Below are 26,933 nucleotides of genomic sequence, written 5' to 3' on the forward strand. Positions count from 1 at the left end.
GTCTTCTCTGAAGTCTAGAGAGGCCCATGATCCAGGACATACCATTTGAATACAGTCTCAACCTCGCGAGCGCTTCTAGCAACTTTTACCTGATCTGCTTGCCTTCTCTCATATCATATAAGGAAAAGAAGACATCAGTATCTTCCCCAATGGTGTTGTAGGTGAGACTCTTCAGACTGAGGAAGAAGTGATGTGGTACTGGTATCCGACAGCTTTCCCCATGACGTGGGCGCACTGTATCCACCTAACGAGGAAGGCAAAAGACAGTGACTTCTATTTTAGTTACCATATTGACCCTAAATGAAATGAAAATGAAATGACTAACTCTCCTCATACTGCTGAAGGGGATCATGTAAGAGAGAGAGAGATTAGAGGTGTTATCTCTGCTACTAGCAGGTGTTGTGTTAATGTGCTTGGTTTGAGGTAGGCAAATACATAGCTGGGAAAAGTAAACAGAGTGAAGGAGATATGGGAACAGTAATTCCAGCTGATGAGTGAACTCAAAATCTCCACCAGGCCACATACATCTAAATTCTCCAGAGAACCATTTTCAAAGTCACTTCTTGGAGATGCTGTCACGATCCTGCTGGACTTGGTTTACACTGTTAGATAGTAATAGTTACTGTTCTAAATACCATTTTTATTTTCTCAGACTGATTCATTTTAGTGTCTCTGTCTATTTCATTTCAATTGTACTTGTGTAAATTTGCACAGAGAAGTGGAGACTAGCCAAGTTTGCTAGGAGATCAGAGTTCCTTAGGTCACAATAAAGCAGTCAGTGGTTAAAAAAAAAAAAAAAAGAAGTCAATAATTTCCTGATGCATACCTATTTTATAACTGCTTAAAAGAAAGAATTAGGGAAAAGACTGGGAGGCCTGTCTTAAGTTGCTTACCTGAGATGTGCTTTGCTGTACACTCTGCCGGCTAGATAAATGCTATGGAAAGAAAGAAAAAGATCAACTGGGAAAGAAACTAACTTTTGTTGCCATTTTAACTTTTTAATTGAAGAATAATTCCTTTACAGAATTTTGTTGTTTTCTGTCAAACATCAACAAGAATCAGCCATAGGTACACCCATGTCCCCTCCCTCCCGAACCTCCCTCCCATCTACCTCCCCATCCCACCCTTCTAGATTGTCATGAGCCCCTGTTTGAGTTTCCTGAGTCATACAGCAACTATCTTTTTAAAGCACCTTCTATATGCTAAGCATATTTTACATATATGATCTCATTTCATTATAATAACCTTGTTAGACAAATGTTGTTTGTATTTGACAGAGGCAACTAAGGCTTAGTACAAGGAAGTGAGATGCTGAAGATTCCACACAGCAAGAAGGTGGCAAGTCTAGATTCAAACCCAGGCCTTTCTAGCTTAGAGTATCAGCCAAGTCACAAAAGGGTGCTTGATACTGGAGTTCTGCTTCACTACTGTCCTCTCTACACACTGTACCACGCCCTGCACTATGTGACGCAGCTTCCTTGGGCTGTCCACTGCAGGAGGCAGAGCCTTTAACCCCAGGTGGCTCCTTTCCAAACATCTCTTCATGCTGCTCCTTTGGGGCTGGCTAAAGTCAGCAGAAGCAGATTCCAATCCCAGCTACAGGCACTTGCTTGTGAAACTTCAGACAAATTGCTTATGCTCTCCAAGGGACATTCCCCTCGGCTATAAAAACGAAATAAAAGCTTTCACTGTCTTCCTCACAAGGTTACTGTGAGGTTCAAATGACACAATGGGAAGCAGCATGACACAGCAGTTAGGGACCTAAGTGCAAGAGTCAGAGCTGCTGGTTAAATCCTGACTCACACTTTCCTCACCTGTACAGTGAGGATGACTTTTTGTGCTGAACCTCACAGGGTCTTGTGCAGATTAACCCAGCACAGTACACACTGTAAATGGCTGATCACTGTTATGGTCAGTTAGTATTATTCTTATTATTGGTAGTGTTCTTGATAATTAGCTATTACAGAAAAGTCTGTCACATTCAGAAGTAAACCCTGAATTCCAGGAAGAATGGTGGGTTCGCCATTCTTCAGGTCCTTGGTCTTGGCAGACTCAGCAATGAGAGTTTCTATCCTGCTTCCTTCTGGCCCCCAGAGGCAGCACTGCTTAGGTGGACTGTTTCATATCACATGGGTAAGAAGAACGGCTGCTGATTAGAATGGTTTTGTTCTTTTACCAAATATATTTAACCCTGAATAAAACTGAAGTACAATTAAACATTAAGTGCATCTAACTAGCTGTAGTAGTTATTAAATATTCATGTGCATTATTAGCTATAGTAGCTAATTATTATCGACTATTAATGTTCATCCATGGGAATACATGTTCCCATGATACATATTAAGTATAATTAAAACAGGTCTCCACCAGCTGGGGAAGTCAGCACACAGAATGCCTATGTACAAAAGAATACCCCATATATAAAATAGGTCACAAAAAAGCTTTAAGAAAATCATGCTTTCAAAAAAAAAAAAAATCAAGCTTTCCATGGTTTACTGACTCATATCCCACTGGGAAGGAAGTTACTGGCCTGAAACTCTTTCCACTGCTTTATTTTATTTTTAGGGGCTACATTAAGTTATTCTTCTCAAGTGAATTTACTGACTAGCTCTTAAAAGTGACTACCAATTCATAATCATTAATATTCAATTATAACTATATATGGGAGTTCACAGCTAATTTCAGTGTAACTCATCCCAGCTGACAGTAACAGACATCATTCCAGACTTCAGAGGTATCAAATCTGGGAAGAATTCTTCAACTGAGTCTGAAAGCACACCCATGGGTGGCCAGAGAATGGCATCAGAACTGGCATTCTGGAATGTCTTTCATGGCACCATAAGGAAAAACCACTACCCTGCTGTCAGGAAGCGGTCAGCTGGCCAGCTAGTACTTCCCTCTCCAGAACCATCATCACCTGTTAGAGCTCTAACGTATTATGTTCCCATGTTTACTACCCAACTCCAGATTTTGCCCTACCAGTGCACGAGGTACCTAGCTTAATCATCTTTATATCCTAAGGGCAATATACATACAAAATACATATTAATTAAGTAATGTATGGACTACACTATTGCCTCTGCCAAATTTTACCCCACAGAGAAGTCATTTTTAGCCCTTTGGATTCTCTGGTACATTAGTTCATAAAGGTCTAACGACATGGTGGGGGAGGGGAGTGCAGCTTGAGGCATTCTATTCAGTTGAATAACACAATTAAATTGCCTGCTATATACACTGGGAATTGTGTTAGATACTTTGGGTCTTACAAGGAAATGTAAGACATATATATCTGGTCAGGATCACCAACGAAATGATGCTTGATGGTTATAATAAATAATCTAATCAATTGATTTAAATCTAGAAATGGAAGTATAAACACTGATCTTTCAAAAGAACATTGATTAAAAGGTAAATAGTTCTAAAGGCTTGCAATAAAAAAATCAGTCCTCCATTCACCCAGTACCATTCTCCAGGGATAAGCAACTTCCAGTCTTTACTGTGTTTTTTTCTAGCATTTCTCATATATTTCAAAATGTCATACTTATACTGCTCTTTTTTAAATCCAGTCTGAGATTTATCTACTGGCTTCTTATGGTAGCTGAAGATTTTCACACTTGTTTACATCTATTTCATCTGTCTTCCCAGTAGCTCACAAGTATGGTTAAAACTTATTTATAGTATTATAACTTTTATATATAGTTCACTTCTGAGCCAAGGAATGTACTTCAATTAAATTTTCTTTCTTCTACTACTTTATGATTTTGTACTGGATTTATTTAAATTATAGGGTCTCTTCTACAACCACCTCCCTGCCCACAGCTCTATAAAACACCTTTCAGTAGCAGATCCCACCTGGCTGCCCTCCTGCTTTATCATGGACCAGTTACTCTCTAGGTCTGTCACACAACTGTCATCCTGCACCTTCCCACTGATGTTAACCTAAGAATTCTTTGCCCCTCCTGTTTGAGTTAGAATCTCTTTCCTGGATGGGACATTTAAGCATCTTTTCATTTACTTCTTCATGTCAAATACATAACTTATTTCTCTGCTGTTTCCTGAAAAGGGATCAAAGAAAAAGATTTGAGATTTTGAGCAACCAAAGTTTTCTTTAGGCTACTCCCCTACTTGATGGATAGTGTGGCTGAGTAAATACAGAATTCTAGGTTAAATTTTATCTTCCCTCAGAATTTTAAAAGCAATTTCTCATTATTTTCTAGTTTTCAATATTGCTATTAGGAAGACAAATGCTGTTCTTACAACAAATCCTTTAGCAGGTGACCTATTTTTCGCTCTAGAAACTTTCAGCTTTAGTGAGCTGAAATGTCACTATTAAGTGATAAATATCCAGGCTTTTTAAATATGAGTACTCCTATCTAAAAGTTCTGGGAAACGTTTTCTAGCTTTATTGATATATAATTGGCATAAACATTGTATGAACTTAAAGCATCCAATGTGGTGATTTGATACTGTATATATGGCAAAGTGAATACCACAACAAGGTTAGTTAACACCTCCTTCATCTAATATTTACCTTTCTGTTGTTGTTACTGTGGTGAGAACAATTAGATCTACTCCTTGGGTAATTTTCAAGTATATAATGCATTATTGTTAACTACAGTCATCATGTTTTAGATTCCCAGAAATCAATGTTCTCGTAACTGGAAGCTTGTACCTTTCAACCAAAACCTCATTTCTCCCATTCCCCAGCTCTTAACAACCACCAGTCTACTGTTCGTATGAATTCAGCTTTTTAAAAATTCTGTATACAAGTGAGATCATAAAGTATTTGCCATTCTCTGACTTACTGCACCTAACAACATAGTGTTCTCAAGGTTCATCCAAGATGCAAATGGCAGGATTTCCTTCTTTATTATGACTGAATAATAATTCCACTGTATATACACACCACCTTTTTCTTACCCACTCATCCATCAATGAAGACACAAGTTTTTCCCATGTCTTGGCTACTATGAACAATGCTTTAATAAACATGGAAGTAAAGCTATTTCTTTGAGATCCTGATTTCAGTTCCTTTGGCCCTGTCACCAGAAGTGGGTTGCTGGACCATACAGTAGTTCTACTTTCTATATTTTGAGGAACTTCCATTCTATTTTCCACAGGGGTTATAGTTATTTTTATGTTTTCTATCTTTTAACATTCATATTAAGAGTTATATATCACCCTATTACAGTATTGGAGTATTCTGAATTTGACTATATACTTATCTTTACCACTGCATTTTACATCATCATATGTTTTTATGCTACTAGTTAGCACCCTTTCATTTCAGCCTAAAGAACCTTCAGCATTTCTTGTAAGGCAGTTCTAGGAGTGAAGAACTCCCGTAGCTTTTCTGTATCTGGGAAAATCTTCCTAACTCCTCTGTTTCTGAAGGACAACTTCGCTGGGTGAAATATTCTTGGTTGGCAGCTTTTTTCTTCCAGCACTTTGTCTCATCCTACTCTCTCCTGGCCTGCAAAGTTTCTGCTGAGAAATATGCTGTTAGTCTTATAAGGGTTTTCTTATAAGTGACAAATTTCTTTTTTCTTACTACTTTCAAGATTCTCTGTCTCCTTCACTCTCCAATCTAATTGATCACCAAAATTCATCTGCATTCTCCATGGTATTTCTTCTCCATTCCTATTGCTGCCTAGCCATTATTTCTTGTCTGAATCATTTCCATGGTCTCTTTCCTCCCTCATTCCAGTCTTGTGCATTTTATACTCTCTCAGCATGGCTCAGGTGGTAAAGCATCTGTCTACAATGTGGGAGACCTGGGTTCGATCCCTGGGTTGGGAAGATCCCCTGGAGAAGGAAATGGCAATCCACTCCAGAACTGTTGCCTGGAAAATCCCATGGACAGAGGAGCCTGGTAGGCTACAGTCCATGGGGTCGCAAAGAGTCGGACACGACTGAGGGACTTCACTTCAGCATTTAAAACCCACATCCAATCACATCACTCCATGGTTCTATCAGAGTAATAGTTCTATCAATTGGGGGCTTACAAAGGCTTGCATGATCTGGCTGATGTCTCTTTCTTGGTTTTATCTCACAATTGCTAACACGTACTTATATGTCAAAGTTACCAAGTATCTTACAGTTTGCTGGAATTACTACCTCCCTATGCTCTGTGCCATTTTGGGATGTCTTTTCTTTTGGCCTGCTTTTCTGCTGAAGCCCTGTTCATCCTTCAAGACTCATCTTAAGTATCACTTGCCTGGAAGCTTTAATTGGAAGCTTTCATAGATTTTTCTCAGCCCCAGGATATCAGTCACTCCCTTTAACAGCAGGAGTGTATATCTTAATTATTGCATGCAGCTCATAAACATTCTTGTTTGTGGTCTATCTGATCTCACTAAAGTAATTTTTAAACATGGGGACCATGCATGGGTTTCAGAGGTAACTATCAATTCCCTAAAATTGAGTGTAGAATTTTGTATGCAAAATCATACTTGTATTGTCCTGGGAAGAAATATTATCTGATCCTCCATAACCTAGAAAGAGCAACCAATATCCTAGATGGTGATATTCTTAAGAAAAAGAATGTCATGTTCATCTTTAATTTCACACCTATCACTTTATGACAACTGAACACAAATGCTTTTGTATTCTTATAAATATACATAAGCAAATATACAGAAGCAACTGATATGTCATTTGTATATGTTATCTAGGCAAATTTTCTGTGGTCCTTGACCAAGCAACATACTTTGCATCCTCTGCATTCCCTAAAAATATTACATTTTCTTAACAGAAATTTGTAATGTTTTCTAAAACTTGTAACTCTCACCAATATAGTCTCATCTCAAATATATTCTCCTCAAAGTGAGGCTTGACCCAGTCCCTTAGTCTAAGCTTAATAATCACCTGAGATTTCTTATGTTTATTTGTTTTACTTTAAAAATTCATACCTTTGTTTTAGTTACTTCTTCTCACTCAGCCTGCAAAGTGTCACCCACCCTGGTCATCAATCAATTCAATATACTTTTATAATAACCAACAGATAGTTAAAGATTTATCTTAGAAGTACTGGCACACTGATAAACAACATCCTACTGTATAACACAGGGAACTATATTCAATACCTTATAATAACCTATAATGGAAAAGAATCTGAAAAAGAATACATACACACACATACACACATAAAACTGAATCACCTTGCTATACACCAGAAACTAACACAACAATGTACATCAACTATAACTCAATAAAAAAATTTTAAGAAATGCTGGTACTTTATTTCCAGGGTTAATCACTACATTAACTAATAACTGGCTCTTTTCAGCTTCAGTATCTTCTCTTTTAGTAACTTCTTCATGCTGAAGGAACTCTCTTCACCAGCAAAACCAACTGAGAAATGACCCCTAGACATTACAGTAAGCCCAACAGCCCTACACAGTAATTCCCTTTAGAGATTGAGTATGATAGGTACTGTCCTGATAAGGAAGACCCCCTTAAATACACTTGAAACAAAGGTGAATGATTTTAGCAATATTGTTTCATAATGTAATTAGAGATAATAAGAGAGAAAAAAACTAAGTGTGCAGGAACAAACTACCCTGTGTAATATTTCTTACCATTTTATAGAGGTCTGAGACACTGATCTGGTCTGAATCCACTACTTCAAAGTCCTTTCGAGGCACCAGATCCAGGCCCAAATGCCTAGGAAAGAGAAAGACCACATTCAGCATGCCGTGTCCTCAGATTACTCACCTCTCTTTATAAGCCTGGAAGTCTATGCCAGCCATGACCTTGTGGACAGAGGTTCAGATGCTGCCTTAGCAGAAACATGCCTTTATCCAGCTTAACTGTGACTCACAAAGAGTCAGACATGAACAACAATGTTCACCTTTAGATAAATCAATGAGGCCAGGAATTTTAAGACTGTGACAATTTTAGTCATCAAGCAGTTCTCCCTGTAATGCTAAAAAAGGATTCATTCAGTATCACATTTGTTAACAGATTGCTTGAGTTCATTATGGTTGGATTTTCTTTTCTCATATCATTAATAAATCACGTTTATTTTTCTATTTCCCCCTATCCTGCAAGTATGAACAAGGCTCAATCATGCATTACTTTCACTAGGATAAAAAAAAACTAGTGTCCAAGCAGATATGGATTTCAAAGTCAAAATCAAAAATAAGCTTCTGGGAATTCCAGGAGGTCCAAAACTCTGTACTTTCAGTGCTGAGGGCACAGGTTCAATCCCTGGTTAGGGAATTGAGATCCTGCAAGGCATGTGGTATGGCCACAAGAAAAGGGAAACAATTACCTCCTAAAAGTATTAAACTCAAAGAAATGCATGTTTTGATTGCATTTTATTTCATTTTCAACTTACTTAATATTGACGTTGGGTTATAGCAAAGACTTCACCACACATTAGCCAATATCTTAAGACATCTTAGATGGAAGTTTAACCAGAGAGCACTACTACTGAGGAAAACAAAACTTCAAAGATCTGGTGTAACTTGGGCAGAGGAACAAGTGATGATGATTAATCGTTGGTTAGGAGGCAATATAGGACACTGGAAATAACTCTGTACAGGAAGAGCTCTTAGGTTCAAATATGGTATATAATTTCTTTTCAATACATATTAGGTCCTTTCTCACTCTCTAGAACAACAGCTCTAAATCTGGAGGCTAATGGGATTAAGAGGTTGTGGAACCCCGCAACTACCTATACAAGTATGTGCATGTGTTCATGTATTCATTTTCTCTGAGCAGAGGGCCTGTAACTCTCATCAGGGTTTCAGAGATGCTCTGTAATCACCCTACTCTAAAACAAGTGTTAGGAATTACTGCACCCAGCAAAGTATTCCATAGATGATGGAAGGAGAAGTATACATTTATTTCTCTTCACCTAGATTATGAACTATGTTTAGAATGCTAACATATGCTAACAAATTCACTAGGCTCTTTCTGTGCATAAAACTCCCAGAGAAATAAACCTTTACTACATTACACTGAGATCTGAAACTCTTATTTGAAATAAGTCATGTATATATCCAAAATGCAAAATTATTTTATTATAATTTATACCCTATTTTATAGGAAAAGGTTTTTATTTTTTTATATTTTATATCAAGAGGTTCAAGAAATTGTAATAAGAAATAAGACTGATAAAATACAAATGGGAACTCAAACCTACATGAAGAAGCCATAAGTAAATACACTAATCACAAAGACTAGTATGATTACTATGACCAAAAATTAAAATTTAGATGTATAGTTTTTGGCAGGAAAGAAAAAAGAAACCTATTTTCCTATTAAAGGATAAAAATCTCATATTTTTCTGTTATCTATTACTATAATTTGCTTTATTCTACAATAGAGAAATATGAGTTTTTAAAGAGGAAACAATTTTTTGGTACTAAACGCTAAAAAAAATAAACATTTAGTTTTTCATGATGAGAAAATCAGTAATATACTGTTGACCTTAACTACAATAGTTCATAGTTTAAAGGTAAAACCATGCCATCAAATATGATTCCTGGAAGTTAATGCACTTAAATCTGTAAGAGATTTTATTTCCTATCTTCATACATCAAAGAGGTACTCCATTCAATCAGCTCTTATTAATTATTCTTAATTTCTCTGAAATAATGTCAGGCCTCTGGCTTCTAATACTTATAGCATGTAAAGGCAGCAGTGTCATGGAGAGCAAGATATAGTTGAAGTCCATCCTTTCTATCTCTCTCATCTTAAAAAGCAATTTATAATTTAAAGATAATGAAGTTATGATATCAAATTGATATTTGACCTAAAATATCAATTTATAATTTAAAGATAATGAAGTTATGATATCAAACAGTGGAAAGATCACAAAAATGATAATAGAATTTGTATAAGAAAGTGAAATTAGACAATTTATCAACCTAAAACATTTTACAAATTTTCTGTAGTCATGGTGTGAAAACTTCTTTAAATACAAAAATAAAGATTCCATACATATTCTTTAACCACTGGTGGTCACAAAATACAGGAGGTAGTCTCAATATTACAATAACTTAACAAAAAGAAAGACTGTACAAATAATCCAATCAAAACAGATATTTTCATTACAATAACTTAAGAAAAAATCCACATGGATCTAAGTCAGTAAGGCTATGAGAGTATGTGCCCAGTGGGAGTGCACCACATGCAGTCTCCAGGAGCTTGGCTGGAGGCATCTATGAAAACTCTACCTTAGCACTGTGAAAACCTTAGCTGGCCTGTCCATTCAATTATTCACCCATATATCCATCAACTCACATCAAAGATACTCGCTGAGGATCTATCATGCACCAAATGATGGTAGATACAGGAAATAAGAGTAATTTTGAGCCAAGCAAATGTTCATATCCAGCATGTTAATTCTCCCCTAATAGCAAAGTGCTTTCACTCTCCTAGAAGTCACTAGAACATAGTACCGTTGTTTCCTGTTTCATTATCTTGCTGCTTGCTGCTAAGTCACTTCAGTCGTGTCCAACTCTGTGCGACCCCATAGATGGCAGCCGACCAGGCTCCCCAATCCCTGAGATTCTCCAAGCAAGAACACTGGAGTGGGCTGCCAGTTTCTTCTCCAATGCATGAAAGTGAAAAGCGAAAGTGAAGTCAGTCGTTCAGTCGTGTCCGACTCTTCGCGACCCCACGGACTGCAGCCTACCGGGCTCCTCCATCCATGGGATTTTCCAGGCAAGAGTACTGGAGTGGGTTGCCATTCATTATCTTAAAAGTAAGAAAATGATTAACGGGTGATCTAATTAAACCGAATGCTGGTTTCCTTCTAAGATCATCTTCAATGGAAGGAAAATAGTTTCCAAGAGCTAAATTGAAGAACTCTCCTCAGAGGAAGAAGGCAGAGATGCTGCACAGGGAGAAACAACACATGTCCACTAAAACTGCACCCTGTAAAAGAGATTCCTGGCTCTTTTTCCTATAGAATATTCTAAAAATAGTGAACGGTTAAGTGCAGGGGATGGTCAACTTAGTCTCTTCTCACAGCAAAGGAAGGTAGTGCATCAGAGTGGTTAGGAGCATGTGCTCTGATACTGGATTGCCTAGTTTGTATCTAGACTCTCCCACAAGTAGGACTCTTCTTGACTCTTTTCGACTATCATAGACTAGTGTATGTACCCTCTTCCAACAACACAAGAGAAGACTCTGCACATGGACATCACCAGATGGTCAACACCGAAATCAGACTGATTATATTCTTTGCAGCCAAAGATGGAAAAGCTCTATACAGTCAACAAAAACAAGACCAGGAGGGGACTGTGGCTCAGATCATGAACTCCTTATTGCCAAATTCAGACTTAAATTGAAGAAAGTAGGGAAAACCACTAGACCATTCAGGTATGACCTAAATCAAATCCCTTATGATTATACAGTGGAAATTAGAAATAGATTTAAGGGCCTAGATCTGATAGATAGAGTGCCTGATGAACTATGGAATGAGGTTCGTGACACTGTACAGAAGACAGGGATCAAGACCATCCCTATGGAAAAGAAATGCAAAACAGCAAAATGGCTGTCTGAGGAGGCCTTACAAACAGCTGTGTAAAGAAGAGAAGCAAAAAGCAAAGGAAAAAAGGAAAGATATAAGCATCTGAATGCAGAGTTCCAAAGAATAGCAAGAAGAGATAAGAAAGCCTTCTTCAGTGATCAATGCAAAGAAATAGAGGAAAACAATAGAATGGGAAAGACTAGAGATCTCTTCAAGAAAATTAGAGATACCAAGGGAACATTTCATGCAAAGATGGGCTCAATAAAGGACAGAAATGGTCTGGACCTAACAGAAGCAGAAGATATTAAGAAGAGGTGGCAAGAATACACAGAAGAACTGTATAAAAAAGATCTTCACGACCAAGATAATCACGATGGTGTGATCACTCACCTAGAGCCAGCCATCCTGGACTGGGAAGTCAAGTGGGCCTTAGAAAGCATCACTATGAACAAAGCTAGTGGAGGTGATGGAATTCCAGTTGAGCTATTTCAAATTCTGAAAGATGATGCTGTGAAAGTGCTGCACTCAATATGCCAGCAAATTTGGAAAACTCAGCAGTGGCCACAGGACTGGAAAAGGTCAGTTTTCATTCCAATCGCAAAGAAAGGCAATGCCAAAGAATGCTCAAACTACCGCACAATTGCACTCATCTCACATGCTAGCAAAGTAATATTTAAAATTCTCCAAGCCAGCCTTCAGCAATACGTGAACCATGAACTTCCAGATGTTCAAGCTGGTTTTAGAAAAGGCAGAGGAACCAGAGATCAAATTGCCAACATCTGCTGGATCATCGAAAAAGCAAGAGAGTTCCAGAAAAACATCTAATTTTGCTTTATTGACTATGCCAAAGCCTTTGACTGTGTGGATCACAATAAACTGTGGAAAATTCTGAAAGAGATGGGAATATCAGACCACCTGACCTGCCTCTTGAGAAATCTGTATGCAGGTCAGGAAGCAACAGTTAGAACTGGACGTGGAAAAACAGACTGGTTCCAAATAGGAAAAGCAGTACATTAAGGCTGTATATTGTCACCCTGCTTATTTAACCTATATGCAGAGTACATCATGAGAAACGCTGGACTGGAAGAAGCACAAGCTGAAATCAAGATTGCCGGAAGAAATATCAATAACCTCAGATATGCAAATGACACCACCCTTATGGCAGAAAGTGAAGAGGAACTAAAAAGCCTCTTGATGAAAGTGAAAGGGGAGAGTGAAAAAGTTGGCTTAAAGCTCAACATTCAGAAAACGAAGATCATGGCATCTGGTCCCATCACTTCATGGCAAATAGACGGGGAAACGGTGGAAACAGTGTCAGACTTTATTTTTTTGGGCTCCAAAATCACTGCAGATGGTGACTGTAGCCATGAAATTAAAAGACACTTACTCCTTGGAAGAAAAGTTATGACCAACCTAGATAGCATATTCAAAAGCAGAGACATTACTTTGCCAACAAAGGTCCGTCTAGTCAAGGCTATGGTTTTTCCTGTGGTCATGTATGGATGTGAGAGTTGGACTGTGAAGAAGCCTGAGTGCTGAAGAATTGATGCTTTTGAACTGTGGTGTTGGAGAAGACTCTTGAGAGTCCCTTGGACTGCAAGGAAATCCAACCAGTCCATTCTGAAGGAGATCAGCCCTGGGATTTCTTTGGAGGGAATGATGCTAAAGCTGAAACTCCAGTACTTTGGCCACCTCATGAGAAGAGTTGACTCACTGGAAAAAGACTCTGATGCTGGGAGGGATTGGGGGCAGGAGGAGAAGGGGATGACAGAGGATGAGATGGCTGGATGGCATCACTGACTCCATGGACTTGAGTCTGAGTGAACTCCAGGAGTTGGTGATGGACAGGGAGGCCTGGAGTGCTGCGATTCATGGGGTCGCAAAGAGTCGGACACGACTGAGCGACTGAACTGAACTGAACTGAGACTAGTGTAAGGATTAATCCATGTAAAGCACTCACTACATTTCCAGGCACTGTGAACTGCTTCTGGTGTTACAATTATCATTATGTGTTATATCATTAGTTAAAACATGACTTAGAGTACAAGGATTGTGATTAAAGAGAATGTCCAAAAATAGACTCCTAAACAGATAGACACAAGCAGGAAGCATACAACCTCATATGTATCTACATATAGACGTAGTTGAAAATTGGGAGAGAAGTACAACAAGTTTGTATATTGCCACCCTGCTTATTTAACCTAGATGCAAAGTACATCACATGAAATGCCAGGCCGGATGAATCACAAGCTGGAACCAAGATTTCCAGGAGAAATAAAAACCTCAGATGCAGGTGATACCACTCTAATGGCAGAAAGTGAAGAGGAACGAACTAAAGGGCCTCTGGATGAGGGTGAAAGAAGAGAGTGAATATGCTACCTTAAAACTCAACATTCAAAAAACTAAAATCATGGCATCTGGTCCCATCACTTCATGGCAAATAGAAGAGGTAAAAAATGGAAGCAGTGACAGATTTTAGGCTCCTGGACTCCAAAATCACTGCAGGCAGTGACTGCAGCCATTAAATTAAAAGACATCTACTCCTTGGAAGAAAAGCTATGACAAGCCTAGACAGCATATTAAAAAGCAGAGACATTAATTTGCCAACAAAGGTCCGTCTAACCAAAGCTATGGTTTTTCCATTAGTCATGTATGGATGTAACAGTGGGATTATAAAGAAGGCTGAGCGCCAAAGAATTGATGCTTTCAAATTGTGGTGCTGGGGAACTCTTGAGAGTCCTTTCAACTGCAAGGAGATCAAACCAGTCAATCCTAAAGGAAATCAACCCTGAATACTCATTGGAAGGACTGATACTGAAGCTGAAGCTCCAATACTTTAGCCACCTGATGGAAAGAGCCGTCTCATTGGAAAAGACTCTGATGCTGGGAAAGAATGAAGGCAAAAGGAGAAGGGGGCGACAGAGGGCGAGACGGTCAGACAGGATCCCTGACTCAATGGACATGAATTTGAGCAAACTCTGGGAGATAGTGGAGGACAGAGGAGCCTGGTATGCTGCAATCCATGGGGTTGAAAAAGTTGGACACAACTTAGTGACTGAACAACAACAAACAGATGTAGTAGAGAACTGCTTCCAAATGGTCTTACTAATGGCTTAGGTGAATGTGTGTTTAGTAGCTCAGTGGTGTTGAACTCTTTGTGACCTTTAGGACTTAGCCACCAGGCTCCTCTGTCCACGGAATTTTCCAGGCAAGAATACTGAGTGGGTCTCCAGTTCCTCCTCTAGGGGATCTTCTCGACCCAGGGACTGAACCTATGTCTCCTGCACTGCAGGTAAATTCTTTACCCTCTGAGCCACTGGGAAAGCTTAGGTGAACAGTCTTCATAAAAATATTTAGTCTTCTTTCGTAATTTGTTATTAATCACTATAATGACAATATTATTAATCACAATAATTAATGGATTAATCATTCAATAATTTCAATAATTCAATAAATATTTCTTAGCACCTACTCTATGCTAGGCTCATGCTGAACTAAGGGACACAGCAGTGAATGAGACATATTTCTGCTCCTACCTTCTTTTAGGTGTGCCTCTCAAAAGTTCTAAATCTAACAAATTCTTTGAATTTTACATGTCTTTTGAATGTTCCATATTATATTTTCTTTTTAAAATATAATTTTATTTCTTTATTTCTGTTTGGCTGCACTGAGTTTTTGTTGCTCTCTAGCTGTGTTGTGGGGGCTTCTCATGGCAGTGGTTTCTCTTGAGCAGAGCACAGCCTCTAGGCTGCATGGGCTTCAGTAGTTGTATAGCCCGTGGGCTCAGTACCTGTGACCCCCAGGCTCTACAGCATAGGCTCAATAGTTGAGGCACACGGGCTTAGTTGCTCTGCATCATGTGTGACCTTCCTGGATCAGGGATCGAACCCAAGTAATCTACGTTAACAGGTGGATTCTTAACCACTAGAACAGGGACACCCTCTATTCTACCATATCTTCTTCCTTCTCGGTTTGCTCATCTGAACCACAGAACAGAAAATAACCTGAAGTTAACTAATAATATCTGATGGATGTTTTAAGGCATTTAGGACTTATTAGGTTGGTGCAAACATAACTGCAGTTTTTGCATTGCTGAAATTTACCCTTTGATATTGGAATACAGTCTTAATAAATGTGATTATGTTATTTTAATTACATCATTTAAAATACATTACATTTTTGAAAACATTTTAAAGCACATTTCTTACTCAGTGTTTTTTGCTAATGACTTATTACTTTCTGTTTATTTTATATTTATTTCAGACAATGGAAATGATGTTAGACAAAAAGCAAATTCAAGTAGTTTTCTTATTTGAGTTCAAAATGGGCCGTAAAACAGGAGACACAACTTGCAACATCAGCAATGCATGTGGCTCAGGAACTGCTAACAAATGTACAGTGCGGTGGTGGTTCAAGAAGTTTTGCAAAGGAGATAAGAGCCTTGAAGATGAGGAGCACAGTGCCTGGCCACTGGAAGTTGGCAGTGACCAACTGAGAGTAATCATCAAAGCTGATCCTCTTAAAACTACACGAGAAGTTGCCAAAGGACTCAATATCAACCATTCAACCATTCTACAGTCATTAGGCATTCGAAGTGAAGTGAAGTGAAAGTTGCTCAGTCATGTCCCACTCTTTGTGACCCCAAGGACTATACAGTCCATGGAATCCTCCAGGACATAATACTGGAGTGCATAGCCTTTCCCTTTTCAAGGGGATCTTTCCAACCCAGGGATTGAACTCAGGTCTCCCACATTCCAGGCAGATTCTATACCAGCGAGCCACAAGGGAAGCCTAAGAATAATGGAGTGGGTGGGTAGCCTATCCTTTCTCCAGGGGATCTTCCCTACTTAGGAATAGAACTGGGGTCTCCTGCATTGCAGGTGGATTTTTTACCAACTGAGCTATCAGGGAAGCCTTAGCATTTGAAGATAATTGGAAAGGTGAAAAAGCTTGGTAAGTGGGTGCCTCATGAGCTAACTAAAATTTTTTTAAAAATCATTGTTTTGAAGTATCATCTTCTCTTATTCCATGTGGATCACAATAAACTGTGGAAAATTCTGAAAGAGATGGGGATACCAAACCACCTGACCTGCCTCTTGAGAAACCTATATGCAGATCAGGAAGCTACACTTAGAACTGGACATGGAACAACAGACTGGTTCCAAATAGGAAAAGGAGTACATCAAGGCTGTATATTGTCACCCTGCTTATTTAACTTATATGCAGAGTACATCATGAGAAATGCTGGACTGGAGGAAGCAAAAGCTAGAGTCAAGATTGCTGGGAGAAATGTCAATAACCTCAGATATGCAGATGACACAACCCTTATGGCAGAAAGTGAAGAGGAACTAAAGAGCCTCTTGATGAAAGTGAAAGAGGAGAGTGAAAAAGTTGGCTTAAAGCTCAACATTCAGAAAACGAAGATCATGGCATCTGGTCCCATCACTTCATGGCAAATAGATGGGGAAACAGTGGAAACAGTGGCTGACTTTATTTTTTGGGGCTCCAAAATCACTGCAGATGGTGACTGCAGCCATGAAATGAAAAGACGCTTACTCCTTGGAAGAAAAGTTATGACCAACCAGTATATTAAAAAGCAGAGCCATTACTTTGTCAACAAATGTCCATCTAGTCAAGGCTATGGTTTTTCCAGTAGTCATGTATGGATGTGAGAGCTGGACTAAGAAAAACACCAATACAGTATACTAACGCATACATATGGAATTTAGAAAGATGGTAATGATAACCCTGTATGCGAGATAGCAAAAGAGACACGGATGTATAGAACAGGCTTTTGGACTCTGTGGGAGAGGGAAAGGGTGGGATGATTTGGGAGAATGGCATTAAAATATGTATAATATCATATATGAAACGAATCGCCGGTCCAGGTTTGATGCATGATACTGGATGCTTGGGGCTGGTGCACTGGGACAACCCAGAGGGATGATATGGGGAGGGAGGGGGGTTCAGATGGGGAACATGCGTACACCTGTGGCAGATTCATGCTGATGTATGGCAAAACCAATACAATATTATAAAGCAATTAACCTCCAATTAAAAAAAAAAAGAAAGCTGAGCACTGAAGAATTGATGCTTTTGAACTGTGGTGTTAGAGAAGACTCTTGAGAGTCCCTTGGACTGCAAGGAGATCCAACCAGTCCATCCTAAAGGAGATCAGTCCTGGGTGTTCACTGGAAGGACTGATGTTGAAGCTGAAACTCCAACACTTTAGCCACTTGATGCAAAGAGATGACTCATTTCAAAAGAGACTGATGCTAGGAAAGATTGAGGGCAGGAGGAGGAGGGGACAGAGGATGAGATGGTTGGATGGCATCACCGACTCAATGGACATGGGTTTAGGTGGACTCTGAGAGTTGGTGATGGACAGGAGGCCTGGCGTGCTGCAGTTCATGGGGTCACAAAGAGTAGGACATGACTGAGCGACTGAACTGAACTGAACTTCTTATTCTAGGCAACAAAAACAAACCATTTCTCGATCAGATTGTGACTTGTGACGAAAAGTGGATTTTATACAACCACTGTTAACGACTAGCCCAGTTGCTGGACTGAGAAGAAGCTCCAAAGCACTTCCCAAAGCCAAACTTGGATCAAAAAAGGTCATGGTCACTGTTAGCTAGTCTGATCCATTACTGCTTTCTGAACGCTGGGGAAACCATTATATCTGAGAAATATGCTCAGCAAATTGATGAAATTCATTGAAAATCACAACGGCTACAGCCAGGCATTGGTTAACAGAAAGGGCCCAGTTCTTCTCCATGACAGTGCCCGACCACATGTCATATAACCAATGCTTCAAAAGTTGAATGAAGTTTTGTTTCATCCGCCATATTCACCTGATATCCCACCAACTGACTACCGCTTCCTTCAAACATCTTGACAAATTTTTGCAGGGAAAATGCTTCTATAACCAGCATGATGCAGAAAATGCTTTCCACGAGTTCACTGAATCCCAAAGCATGGATTTTTACACTACAGGAATAAGCTACCTTATTTCTCATTGGCAAAAAATGTGTTGATTGTAATGATTTCTATTTTGATTAATAAAGATGTGTTTGAGCCTAGTTATAATGATTTAAAATTCATGGTCCAAAACTGTAATTACTTTTGCACAAACCTTATAGTTCTTCCACAGAATCAATTGAGAAAAGCTAGAGATACTAAGATTTTCTGTGGGCAGTAACCTTTTCTAGTATTTAAAAGGAGCATATATGTATAACAAATGAAAGCATGGTATACTTATATTTAAATAATAATAAAATGTAACATGTAACTAATAATAGCTACCTTTTACTGAACATTTACTTGGAATAGGCATTTTACATAGGATTTTATGTATATCCCCTCTAGGAACTATGAAAAGTACACAGTATTAAACCCATCTTAAAATCACTGCAGATGGTGACTGCAGCCATGAAATGAAAAGACACTTACTCCTTAGAAGAAAAGTTATGACCAACCTAGATAGCATATTCAAAAGCAGAGACATTACTTTGCCGACTAAGGTCCGTCTACTCAAGGCTATGGTTTTTCCTGTGGTCATGTATGGATGTGAGAGTTGGACTGTAAAGAAAGCTGAGTGCCAAAGAATTGATGCTTTTGAACTGTGGTGTTGGAGAAGACTCTTGAGAGTCCCTCGGACTGTAAGGAGATCCAACCAGTCCATTCTGAAGGAGATCAGCCCTGGGATTTCTTTGGAGGGAATGATGCTGAAGCTGAAACTCCAGTACTTTGGCCACCTCATGCGAAGAGTTGACTCATTGGAAAAGACTCTGATGTTGGGAGGGATTGGGGGCAGGAGGAGAAGGGGATGACAGAGGATGAGATGGCTGGATGGCATCACTGACTCCATGGATGTGAGTCTGAGTGAACTCTGGGATTCGGTGATGGACAGGGAGGCCTGGCCTGCTACAATTCATGGGGTTGCAAAGAGTCGGACATGACTGGGCAACTGAACTGAACTGATAACTGAGTAAACCAAAGCCCAGTTTACTAAGCAGCCTATTAAGGAAGTACAGTTCAGCTTGTCTCAAGCTAGGTCTGTCTTACTCGGAACCCATGATATTTCCACTATACCTGTCACCTTTCCACTATTAATAATAACAATGAAGTTAAATACTAGTGGCTATCAGTGACTATAATCAATTTGATCAAAATAGTTTGAAGAATAATTTTGTGTCAATACATCAGTCCAGAAAGAACAAAAAACATAGACTGATGAATGAGCAGCCAACAGGCATAAGGAAAACCTACCCTGCTACTTAGGTATTTTCATGTAGTGCCTATGAAATGCAGGTACTGTGGTAAGTGCAGGGTACACTGATGAGCAAAACAGATGCACAAAGAATAAGTATGAACATGTGTGTGTGAGTATAAGGAAACTATTTGAACATGATAACTTGACAGAAGAGTTTTGACACATACATACTTTAAACATGGTCATCTCAGACTTAAGTATGACAAGCTACTGAATGATGATGGGCACAACATATTATATTAGAACTCCAAGAAGGCATTGGAAGCTTCTACTAATTTCAGATGTCCTGAAGCTGGAAAATATCACTATGCCCTTAAAGAGAAAGTGAAAGTGAAAGGTGCTCAGTCATGTCTGACTTTTTGTGACCCCATGGACGGTCAGTCAGTCAGTTCAGTCGCTCAGTCGTGTCCGACTCTTTGCGACCCCATGAATCGCAGCACGCCAGGCCTCCCTGTCCATCACCAACTCCTGGAGTTCACTCAGACTCATGTCCATCGAGTCAGTGATGCCATCCAGCCATCTCATCCTCTGTCATCCCCTTCTCCTCCTGCCCCCAATCCCTCCCAGCATCAGAGTCTTTTCCAATGAGTCAACTCTTCGCATGAGGTGGCCAAAGTACTGGAGTTTCAGCTTCAGCATCATTCCCTCCAAAGAAATCCCAGGGCTGATCTCCTTCAGAATGGACTGGTTGGATCTCCTTACAGTCCGAGGGACTCTCAAGAGTCTTCTCCAACACCACAGTTCAAAAGCATCAATTCTTTGGTGCTCAGCTTTCTTTACAGTCCAACTCTCACATCCATACATGACCACTGGAAAAACCATAGCCTTGACTAGACAGACCTTAGTCGGCAAAGTAATGTCTCTGCTTTTGAATATGCTATCTAGGTTGGTCATAACTTTTCTTCCAAGGAGTAAGCATCTTTTCATTTCATGGCTGCAGTCACCATCTGCAGTGATTTTGGAGCCCAAAAATATAAAGTCTGACACTATTTCCAGTCTTTTCCCATCTATTTCCCATGAAGTGATGGGACCGGATGCCATGATCTTTGTTTTCTGAATGTTGAGCTTTAAGCCAACTTTTTCACTCTCCTCTTTCACGTTCATCAAAAGGCTTTTTAGTTCCTCTTCACTTTCTGCCGTAAGGGTGGTGTCATCTGCATATCTGAGGTTATTGATATTTCTCCCGGCAATCTTGATTCCAGCTTGTGCTTCTTCCAGTCCAGCGTTTCTCATGATGTACTCTGCATATAAGTTAAATAAGCAAGGTGACAATATACAGCCTTGACATACTCCTTTTCCTATTTGGAACCAGTCTGTTGTTCCATGTCCAGTTCTAACTGCTGCTTCCTGACCTGCATACAGATTTCTCAAGAGGCAGGTCAGGTGGTTTGGTATCCCCATCTCTTTCAGAATTTTCCACAGTTTATTGTGATCCACACAGTCAAAGGCTTTGGCATAGTCAATAAAGCAGAAATAGATGTTTTTCTGGAACTCTCTTGCTTTTTCCATGATCCAGAGGATGTAGTCCATGGAATTCTCCAGCCCAGAATACTCCAGGCCAGAATACTGGAGTGGGTAGCTGTTCCTTTCTCAAGGGGATCTTCCGAACCCAGGGATTGAACCCAGGTCTCCCACATTGCAGGCAGATTCTTTATCTGCTGAGCCACAAGGGAAGCCCCAAAATACTAGAGTGGGTAGCCTATCCCTTCTCCAGGGGATCTTCCCAATCCAGGAATCAAACCAGGCTCTCCGGCACTGCAGGCGGATTCTTTACGAACTGAACTATCAGGCAAGCTGAAAAAGAAAGTACTAAACCATAAACCTATCCGAGTCCTAGCTAAGAATCTACTCAGAGGAAACTCCGGAGTAGCTGTATTTTTCACATAGTACAACCCAAATTATTGCTTGTGTTGCTTCCTCCAAGAGCAACTCCCTTGGTGAAGAACATAAACTAAGTGGGAGGAAAGAGATATGGGTGGGTTGAGATCTTTGAAAACCTAAGAGAAGGTGCAAAAGAGAGGCAAGGGAGGGAAATATTTGGTCAAAAAGTTCATTTGGGTTTTTCTGTAAGAAACCCAGTAATATGATAGACAGGAAGAGAAAGAACAAAATAACTATAAAGTATACATTTATTGGTGATTTGTCTCAAATGATGATACTTCACAATAAAAAGATAACCAATTTTCTCATTTGATACTTGGAATCTATAGAAACATCATTCTAATTCAACAAAAGCTCATAAATGTTCACATTTTATTCAAGTCTGTACTTTTTACCTAAAAAAGAAATACAAAAATCCCATAAATTATTCTAAGAGTAAAATATTTCTTACTCCTAGAATAGGTATTTTTCTAAGGCAAAGATCAATTAGGCTGTGTCAGTAGTCCTGGGTTAATGTAACTTTAACTCAGCTATGCTGTATTTATTGTGGTGATGGATGATATTAGAGACTGAGAAGAAATTTTTCTCAATATCTTTATGGAAGGCGTCAAAAATATTAAATTAACATATTAAAATTACATTGCTAGACAAATTATTTTAAAATTCCCTTGGAGAAGATATAATTAATTGACTTATTCTTTGAATAGAAGACTTTAGTAGAGATGATGGCTAGTTAATTTGAATACAGCCTTGTTTTAATGCCCTTCCTGTATTTTAGGACACAATATTATAAATGCTGATTGCTACTTAATACAATTTTAATAATTTTCATTTATGGAATGAGTGTGCACATAGGTGATGAGGCCAACAAGTATAAGCCATGTAAATTTAGTGTTGGAATCTTCAAATTTTCAGCCAAATAAATAATAATGCCTAATCTCAGGGAACAAAATTAAAATGGCTATTATGTAGATGTGGAGAGCTCTGCATTTAATTTAAACTCTGAATAAAATATTGATTATAGTACCAGTTTAGTTTTTATCCTGGGAAGTTCAAACTCATGTTGAAGCAGATATATACTATGGGCATACAGTACAGATAACAAAACAAAGATCAAATAACCCACAGACTACAGATACTGACAATAATTTTCCTGGTTTTAAGACTCACACTTAAAAATAATCATGGTAAAGCCCTGCATAAACTATATGGGCTTTGGTGTCAGTTCTGGGTACAAACACCAGCTCTACCACTCACTACGCAACAAAGAAAAAGTGCTTCTGAGCCTTACTTTCCTCACAGGGTAAAACAGAGCTCTTGTTTTGGAAGAATATAATAGCATTTCATTATAACTATGCATACGAGTTAGATCAGGTACTTGCCACAGTGATACAGGTTGATGTACTCAAGAAACTATTAATAGCTGTTATTAAGAGGTTCTGAAATAGATTCTGAAAAGGCAGAGGTATAAGGTCTAAGAGTCTAAAGAAAAAGGCACAAAGTTTAAAATTATATATGATTAATACTTCATTACATCAATTACAATGTAAAAACACATTCAGAAAATATTGATTATGTACTCACAACATGCCAACATATGCTAAGCTTCAATATTTTATGGTATTTTTAAGTGTTAGTGGAACAAGAAGTGTAGAGCTATGAGGGCATAAAAGGTGGACAACGGATATGGTTATCGGTGCTCGGCTGTTGCATGGAGCAGTCTCCTTTAGTTAACCTAATGGTATGGAATGACTTCATTTTGCAGTACACCATCTCTTCTTTCAAATTAAGAAGGAATATTTTTTAAAGGTTTACTCAGTTCAAGTGAGAACCAGAGAGAATAGTCCCATCAGTTTGTCTTTTTCCTTTAATAATAGTAGACCTACAAAGTTGTCATTTGAGTTTTTTTAAGTGACTGTATTTTCCACCGGGGGTAGAGGGGAAAATAGAATGAAGAACTAGGGAAAGAAAGAAGTGGAAGGGGAGGGAGAAAGGAGGCAAGAAGATAAAGAAACACCTGGAGAGGAGGATCAAAGAAGAAAGGAGGGAGAAGGTTTACAAAATGTGAGGGGACGGAATTACGTTCCTGGTTTTTGTTTATTAAAATGAACATATAAACACTCCCCCAAACACACACACAAGCATGTTCCTACTTTGCTGAGAAAAAGTTATTAATGAAGGTGGAACAGCTCTGTACTTTGCTGATAGATACTTCAGTGTTCTCTGTCTTTTTCAAATACAATTTGAACTTGTTTCCAAGCTATCATCTTTAAGTTTTAAGATGTGATTGCAAAATATAATTGGTCTGTTTTGTAACTTTCATCATAAGGAGGTATTGATATTTCTAAAATATTTCTCTTGTGAATTTACTGATATGTATAGTACAGTGAAACTGCAACATAGGATTTATACAACTGTTATTACCATCAGTTCAAGACTAACAATTTGCTTGGCACAAAGTGATGATGTGTTTGCAAATTACAATTATTGATTGTTTAAAATAAATACAATGATACCATTTTATATATATTCTACTGTCTTGAGCAGAGGAGACAGGATCACCAGCTATGCATATTACATTTGCTAAGATTTTTATTGCCTAAAGTTAGACTTAGAGAATACTGTCTGATTTATGGTACATTTGAATCCATGTTATATCATACAAGGAATCTGTGATGTGTGCCAAGCAATCCTGTTAACAGTCAAGAGAGGCTGTAATTTAATAAAACAAATAAGGACAGGATATTGTCACTTTGAAAGATCACAAATAACTAAAATTATTATTGTTATCTCTAGGAAAATAAAACAAAAAGCTAGGAAATGGTTGCGGAAAGAGTAAACAGAGATTCAGTCTAGGCGATCCAACAACCAGATGTTATATTTCCAGGAAAAGAACAAAGGCAATAAAGAGGAAATTCTGAAAAAATGACAGAAGAGAATTTCCCAGACCCAAAGACCAGGTGACTTAGGACTGGAAGAGCCCATCAAACACCTAGTATAATAAACGGGAGAAGAAAAAACAAAACCCACAGCAGGGTACCTTAAGCCAATTATGAAAGACCAATATGACTCCATTTATATTAAATGTCCAGAATAGGCAAATCTTTAGAGATAGATGAGGGAGATGATAACTAAAAAGCACAGCTCTTTAAGGGGTGATAAAACTGATTCTGGTGATGATTGTATTAAGTCTGTGAATGTACTAAAAATCATTAAACTGTCTGATTTAAATTGGTGATCTGTACTTAGCCATAAAAAAGAACCCATTTGACTCAGTTCTAATGAGGTGGATGAACCTAAAGCCTATTATACAGAGTGAAGTAAGTCAGAAAGAGAAAGACAAATATCGTATATTAATGCATACATATGGAATCTGGAAAGATAGCACTGAGGAACCTATCTACAGGGCAGCAACAGAGACACAGACACAGAGAACAGACTTGTGGACACGGGTAGAGATTGGGGGAGAGGGTGGACGAACTGAGAGAGTAGCACTGAAACATGCACATTACCATACGTAAAACGAGACAGCCAGTGGAAATTTGCTATACGATGCAGGGAGCTCAAATCTGGTGCTCTGTGACAACCTAGAAGAGTAGGATGGGGCAGGAGGTGGGAGGGAGGCTGAAGAGGGAGGGGACATATATATACCTATGGCTGATTCATGTTGATGTAAGGCAGAAACCAACATAATATTGTAAAGCAATTATTCTCCAATTAAAAATAAATAAATTCAAATTAAAAAATTAAAAATTGGGGATCTGTATGGTATGTGAACAAAACTGCTAATGCTAATGTGTGTTAGTTGCTCAGTCATGTGCGACTTTTTGTGACCCCATGAACTGTAGCCAGGCTCCTCTGTCCATGGAATTCTCTAGACAAGAATACTGGAGTGGGTGGCCATTCCCTTCTCCAGGGGATCTTCCTGACCCAGGGATTGAACCCAGGTATCCTGCATTGCAAGTAGATTCTTTACCATCTGAGTCACCAGGGAAGTCACCAGGGAAGCTAATGTTAATAAACTTGTTTAAAAAAAGATATTTCAGTATTCTGGGAATGAAGGGGAAAATCTTACCTTCCTGTTCTCTTCCTGAATTCTTTTTTGAAGTCCTATTCTCTGTTCCTTTTTCATAGCATTTTATAATACATAATGAATCTTCTTGATTCTCTTTGAGGATACTCAGGAATTTTTAACATTCTTTGCTAGTCTCAAGCTCTCTCTGGGACCAGATATTTTATTCATCTCCCTTTATTCCCTGTGAAAGTATTTCTTCAAATACCTGGTAATACTTGATTGTCCGTTCAAATTTAAAAGGGATTGCTGCTGCTGCTAAGTTGCTTCTGTTGTGTCTGACTCTGTGACACCCCACAGACGGAAGCCCAGAAGGCTCCCCCATCCCTGGGATTCTCTAGGCAAGAACACTGGAGTGGGTTGCCATTTCCTTCTTCAACGCATGAAAGTGAAAAATGAAAGTGAAGTCGTTCAGTTATGTCTGACTCTTAGCGACCCCATGGACTGCAGCCCACCAGGCTCCTCCGCCCATGGGATTTTCCAGGCAAGAGTACTGGAGTGGGTTGCCACTGCCTTCTCCGAAAAGGCAGTAGAGACATGCAGAGATTTTATACATGGGTGAATGGCTAGCAGGTTTCTCTTTCTGGTAGGTGGAAGGGATCTGGTCATTATACTTCGAAACCCTTAAATGTGTCACAATGGAAGGCTTTCCAATAAAGTCCCAGTTCAAACATTTGTTGCCCAGTTTCCCACTAGGCAGTTAGTCTTCGTTCATCTAAAGGGGAAACAGATGGCTGCCAGGCTTTCCACTCATGGCGGTGAACTACTACTTTACATACTTTTAAGCACCTCCTTTTTTAAGCTCCAGCACACACTCCCTTTCTTTCATGATTCTAGCAGCTGCCAGGTAGACCAGCTCCTTCATTAGCTAAAGTTTCCTCCATATTACAGGGTTCTTCTGTCACTAATTCTCCATCTATTTTTCAGCTTCTAGAAATGGGCTCATATTTCCCATTTATTGCTGGGCTTCTCCCATTCTTTTTTTTTTTTTTTTTATCATTTCAATGATGTCTTGAGGAGGAGAGGAGCTAAACACTTGCTCTAAAATATACTTTCAGGTATATGTATACCTTAAATAGGAAGCAATCTAGTCACTTCAAAGTTCAATGGGCCCGATTTTAAGAGAATATGACAAAAGCATTTGAGAATTATATCAATTATTAAGTCTGGAGGAAATAAAACCTGAGTACTATCTACTCTAGCTTCCCATGTCAAAG

At 38.9% G+C, this 26,933-nt stretch overlaps 1 protein-coding gene across 1 annotated transcript in view; it reads right to left on the bottom strand.

Annotated features, from left to right (window-relative positions):
- The window catches only part of DOCK3 (dedicator of cytokinesis 3), a 261,704-nt gene that overhangs the window by 146,362 nt on the left and 88,409 nt on the right, over positions 1 to 26,933 (bottom strand). Inside the window, exons 6-8 of the mRNA XM_068983119.1 lie at positions 7,581 to 7,665; positions 894 to 935; positions 90 to 244 (exon numbers count right to left, since the gene is read on the bottom strand). Coding sequence (XP_068839220.1) covers positions 90 to 244; positions 894 to 935; positions 7,581 to 7,665 — 282 coding nt within the window. The remainder of the gene's footprint in view (positions 1 to 89; positions 245 to 893; positions 936 to 7,580; positions 7,666 to 26,933) is intronic.

The sequence above is a fragment of the Capricornis sumatraensis genome, chromosome 10 (assembly GCF_032405125.1).
Source record: "Capricornis sumatraensis isolate serow.1 chromosome 10, serow.2, whole genome shotgun sequence".
Classification (NCBI taxonomy): domain Eukaryota; kingdom Metazoa; phylum Chordata; class Mammalia; order Artiodactyla; family Bovidae; genus Capricornis; species Capricornis sumatraensis.